This window comes from Apaloderma vittatum, unplaced genomic scaffold (assembly GCF_000703405.1).
Source record: "Apaloderma vittatum isolate BGI_N311 unplaced genomic scaffold, ASM70340v1 scaffold8015, whole genome shotgun sequence".
In the NCBI taxonomy this organism is placed as follows: domain Eukaryota; kingdom Metazoa; phylum Chordata; class Aves; order Trogoniformes; family Trogonidae; genus Apaloderma; species Apaloderma vittatum.
In genome coordinates, this window is record NW_009716446.1 from 22,381 (window position 1) to 28,206 (window position 5,826).

At 44.2% G+C, this 5,826-nt stretch overlaps 1 protein-coding gene across 1 annotated transcript; it reads right to left on the bottom strand.

Moving 5' to 3' along the window:
* Positions 1-1,398: 1,398 nt before the first annotated feature.
* On the bottom strand, positions 1,399-4,743 carry LRRC58 (leucine rich repeat containing 58; the record flags this gene model as incomplete). The annotated part of the gene is given in 4 exon segments (XM_009869530.1): positions 1,399-1,607; positions 3,057-3,137; positions 3,140-3,321; positions 4,615-4,743. Coding segments are annotated over 4 exon segments (601 nt in total), but the record flags the coding sequence as incomplete, so codon positions are not given.
* Between the last annotated feature and the right edge of the window lie 1,083 nt (positions 4,744-5,826).

Consider the following 5,826-nt stretch of genomic DNA (forward strand, 5'->3'; position numbering starts at 1 on the left):
AATAGTGGGGCAAAACACACAACAGCCCCATAAAGTAGATTTATAGATATCTGTCAATTTGAAATAATTTTTATAAGCTACTTCTTGATACTTAAAAATTCTGAGCTATTTTCTGCAGATTTTCTTTAAGTTGGTTTAAGTTAACTGAATGTGTTATTTGAACAATCTAACAGACTGCCAAAGCTATTACAACGAGAGAAGATGCAGAGAAATAAGGAACAGGTTTAAAAACCATCTCGTGCAAGATGCTCGATGCACCTTAGCCTCTCTACTGGCTTTTCTTCATGTTATGAGTAAGGAAAAAACAAAACAAAACAAACAAAATTCTCCACCACACTTCTCTCAGTACTTCCAATTCATTAAGCTGCTGCCTACTTTAAGCAGGTGACTCTAAAGACATAAACTAACTCTGTACCAAGCCTAGCAGAGCTGGCTCAAGCGGAGGGATGTGGTTGTTTAGAAACAAGAAACGTCAATCAAGATCTTTCCTGCATTTCACAGATATAAATTTGCTCCAGTAAGCTGAGACTCAGAAACATGATGCAGAGCTGCACATCTGGTCCCTTGCACAGGCACAAGTACGGCCACAACTAAGAAGTAATACTGAGTCTTGACAGAACCACTCTGTTTTCTGAAGGCACTATAAAGACAGCAACACTCCAGGGGTAATGGGAAGAGGCAGAGGGAGGAAAAGTAACAGTTAGAAGGAAACTCGAAGAGCAGCTTCATATAACAGGGGAGAAAAAAGGTGGCTCAGTTCTATGATGGCTGTAACATCTGTAACAGCACAGAGACCCTGCACCTCTAGGCAAAGGAAGATTAACCAGAGTTTTGAAAAATCTACTCCTGAACAACAACAAAAAAAGCCAACCCAACTCCCATTTTTTAGTGGATGGGTGTAAAAATCTGTAAGTAAAATCAAAGGAGACGGCAAAGAATCAAAACACTATATAAAACCTTGGGGTCCATACGTACTCACATGGCATCATTAGCCTGTTTCTGATCTACCACAGTGTTAAAAGATCTGGACAGTCTCCTTTGCTCTTCACAGTGACTGAATCCCAGTGAACTGTCGTGTATTAAAACCCTTCGTGATCCGCCAGTGAGAACAAATCCCCCGCCCCAGCCTGTACGAGCTGTATGAGGGAGGGGGGTGTCTCCCGGACAAGAGATATTTCTAACAACCCCAGGCACCCTATAACAGGCAGTATGCTGCTCAGCTAGTTCTCCTAAGCAGCCCTGCACCAGGCAAATCTAGGCCTGCTAAGATGTTCTGCCCCTTGCGTGGACTTGAGGACAGTGTCTCATGAGCCCTTCAGGCCAGAGGCTCACGCTTTGCCGTTCCGTTATTGCTTTTCAAACACATTTTTCCTTCCTGTCTCCCCGCCTCGCTCCCCGTTATCCCAGAAGGACTTTCTGCATCCTGCGCGCCGCGACGCTGGCTTCATCCTCAGAGTCAGAGTCGCTCTGGGAAGTAGAGCTCTGGGAGGCAGAGCTGCAGGGAGAGGAGCATTCCGGGGAGCACAGGTAGTGCATCAGCGGGATGCGGTACTTCCCACAGAAGTCAACGAACTTGATTTGTCTGACGCAGCTGTCAAAGTAGACACCTGTAAGGGCAGAGGAACAACGCATGAGACCCTGCGTGGAGAAATTTGGGAGATCCGCAAGGTTGTTGCGGCTGGTGCAAATACCTCAAATTAGGATTTAATTGGCACAGCACCGGATATAGAAGGATAAGGGATACTGGAGGAAGGGAAGTTACCAGGACACCTACGGAAATGTGAAATTTCTTTTCTTAGTAAAAAAAAACAAAAAGAAGCAAACCCAAACAATTGTGTAAAACTGTATTTGGAAGGTCATTCAGAATAGCACACTCTACGTGAAAAGACACAGGGCAGCTACTTTCAAACAATTCGGCAATTTCTTCTAACTGTCAGGAAGAAAACTCGGGCTGGAAATTCGTAAATTCTTAAATGTCAAATTAATTAATGAGCTCTATTTTCAAACTTGTAAAACCTCCTCTATTAGCTAGCAAAAAATGTGTTCACAAATAGACCTTCACAGCTCTACTTTTCTTCCGCTTGAGTGAAGCCACCATGCTGAGTTTGGATGCTACTTTCCATGGCAACAGTGTTGCTCTAACACTCAATTAGGTTCTCTTCCTGCCACAGCAAGTGATTTTAGACGCTGACATTTTCAGAAGTTTCCAGCAGTGTTTTAAGTCCTGGCTGGTTTGGAGCAACTTTTTCTCCTGCAGTGCTAGAGCCACACTGCAGTGCTGTGCTAGTTCATAAGAAAAAGTGAAAAAGAGCAAAAGCAATCCACTGTTATCCAAGCTGTGCAAAACTAAAAAAGGAAACATTTCTTTGCAAGTTCCAGCCCTTTACCAACCATGCTTTGATATTGTCTTGTAAGGAGATAAGGTAACAGCCTGCATTATGACTGCAGGGTAGATACAAACTAATGATCTTTTTTTTTCCTTTATCTTACAAATGCTAAATGTGTAGATCATTTACTCTGTATAAAGATTAAGCCCTAAGCCAAATTAAGCCCAAGCATTGCAGGCTTTTCTATGAAACCCTCTCCTTCCAGGAACTACATGCTGCAGTCCCAAGTAAGAGCTACACAAGTCACTCTTGGGAACTGCCAAGCACTATAGCCTCGCTCCTCTTTTTCCATCCAGAAATGAAGCTCACTCTTCAGCAAGAGTGCTTGCAAGAGCTCTCCTCTCCATTACTTACTCTGACCTATTACAGGGCAGACAGATGGGACACTTCAGACCATAAAAGTGTTACTTGAGCGCTGGGATGAGGTGCAAAGGCTCTGAAAGAAACACTCTTTTAACTTCCCATGCAAATACAGTAAACCAGCACTACAACTATGAACGTAGTTCCCAAGCGAATACAATTCTTTAAAGACAAATTTGCAGGAGACCTGGAGCCCATGAAATACAGCTACACATCTAACCTGAGCGAGCTATCAAAGCTATGGCAAGTCAGAGGTAAAGAAAAGCCATGAGGTAAAAGCCGGCAGCAGAGCAGTGAAGGTGAACTTACCCCTGCATTTGGGGTTGGGACAGTTGGTGGCCAAGCTCAGATACCGGACAAGATTATCCGGGAGGTCGCTAGGAGTGTAATTTTAACTGTGCGCCCAGCCAGCTCCTGAAGGCTTGGGGGATTGTAGGTCAGGTCTCGGACAAACCGAACCACCAGTGGGTTCCCACGCAAGCTCAGCTCTTCCAGGTGAACCAGGTTAAGGATCTCTCGAGGAAGGTAAGTCAGCAGGTTATTGTGCAGGCTAAGGGAACGCAGGGAATGCAGCCTGAGGATGGAGATGGAAACCCAATCAAAATGTGCGAGCGAAATCATTCCACAATTGCATTACGCAGATCTGATTACTCTGGTCTCTCCCACCAATTTCTTTTTCTTTGGCTTTTCTTCTTTTTAAAGCAGAAATTCATGCTAAAAGAGCTGCTGTTACTCCAGGACACACAACGTCCCAGAAAACTTGGCTAACGTCTGGAGTGCCTGTTAAATACGATCTTAAATATGCTGCTGCCCCGCTCAGTATTCCCCATACACATATCCCAAAGAAGGTAGCCCAGAACAGAAGTGTACAAATCGAGTGCTTCTGGGGGAGATCATGTTTCCTTGTACCCACTGTATGCATCAAGAACGGTTCCATGCAATACTTTGAATGTCACCTGCTTTCACTCATGCATTAAAGTTTATTGCTGGTAGGCAGCCAGCCTGGAAAACACTTTTCATTGCCTATAGCTCCATCACCTTGGGCCGCGATACTATGAGATCTCAAAAGCTAGCCAAGGTCAGGCCAGGCAGCATCATCATGGGTGACAAGCAGATTTTTTGGCCATTGGAGGCGGTGTTCTCTCTCAGGAAGCACGAAGCAATGCTGCAGCACAGCATCTGGGATGCTCTCAAATCAGTACAAGACAACTGGACATTTTATATCAAAAATAATCTCACTAAACCACTAAATTTCAATGCAGGAAACTTTGTTCTGCCATTCAATTGCTTTTGGGGTTATACCTACAGACTGAATTCTTCACCTCCCATCTTACCCATAGAGAGTTTGCAGAGTCTCCTTTTCCCCATTATAAAACAGATACAGCACTAACTTATCCTCCAGAGCTACACTGCAGGATCTAAAGAACACTAAAACATGCTGAGATCCTAAAGCAAGAAATGCCAAGGGACCACAGGGGATGGTACAACACAAAAGCACACACAAAAAGGCTCTGGGTGCATGACAAAACAGGCCAAGCATTCATCACTAAGAATATGATATCATGGCAGTTTATCTTCTCTGAGTTGCCCAGATACTTCTTAGTACTCCCTGTAAAAATTTATTAACTCACCATAAAGTGTACACTTGGTGACATATTTTTTCCATAGCCCTTTGATTTGAGATTTCCATATTATATACCCATGGCCTGCCTGCAGTGTATCATGCTAAGGATCTTCTTGTTCAAGTTCAGTCATATTAACAAACTTAAGGACAAACTGGTCCTCGTGTGTGCTTTTATCCACACATGCAGAAGAAAAAGTTCAAAGAGTTAATTGCAGCTGGTGGCTGATGACAGTAAATACTCACTGTGCCAGCTGAGGTGGAATGCTCTGGATCTTGTTGTCACACAGAACTAGATAGCTCAGTGAAGGCAAGTTTGCCAGTTCAGGTGGAACTGAAGTGATGAAATTCCCTCCAAGGTATAGAAACTCTAAACTGAAAAAGAGAAGGGAACACACGGCATTATTTCATTAAGGTCATTTCCAGTTTCATTTAACACTAGGTCATCTCATCTCCTGTGTTTCTTAAAGAAAATTTACAGGTGACTACGTACAAAATAATTTGCTGAGGATGAAAAACAAAAAGAAAAGCCAAGTTGTACATCAAATTGACAACAGAGCTGCTGTTTCACAATCGACAATGCTGAGATTCACCTCCAGCCTCCTGCAGTCACTATTACACCTGTAGGTAGGCACCAGGCAGCTACGTATTCCTTTGCCAACCCCACAGGCAAAGCTCCTGTTCTAGTTTCCCAGCCAGAGCAGCCTGTGCACACAGGGTCTGCAGCACTGACTCAGCTCCTGCTGCAGCCACGGGGAGTTCCCAGTCTCAGTAGGAGCAAAGCAAAAGAGCAGCAGCTCTCCCTGAAAATCCGTGGTATCGTTTGACTTCTCCGTGACTAACCGCAACCTTTCAGCACGAGTCAGAGGCAGCCAGTTCCTCTTTGATACAATTCACGTATTGACAGCACCACAGCTGCAACAGCACAAGAGCATGTCTTAAGTCACACGAGTACAGGCATGCAATTTCTCAGGTAGATTCATTTCAGTATACTGAAGTCATGGAGCCCAAAGCTACCAAAACCCCTAGCAGGGCCTAACTGCAGTTTGGTTTTAAATAAAAGAAAAAAGGCATTGGACATACCACAAAAACTCAGTGGATGAGAGACAGGAGCAAAGAGAGGGAGCAGGCAGCATTTGCTGTACATCTCTGCCCTTCTAGGAAGAAAAATTGGTGTAATAGCTTTGACGTAATAGCTTTGAGTTCAAATTTCAGAGAGTCAAATAGTTTTCCCCCTGCTCTCAGATGCTGGCTGGAAGAGGAGCAAAGGCAGGTTCAGTTTGGGTACTTCTGGTGGGAAAAGACACCACTGCTAATCATGGTCCAGACAACACTTTTTCCCATGCCTGAAAAAAGCGAATCCCATGGTCCTGTCTGCAGGTGCTGGTTCAAGATCTCTGGTACACACTCAGGTCAGCTGCCTACAGTGTACATCAGCCCCCTCTGATCCACATCGTT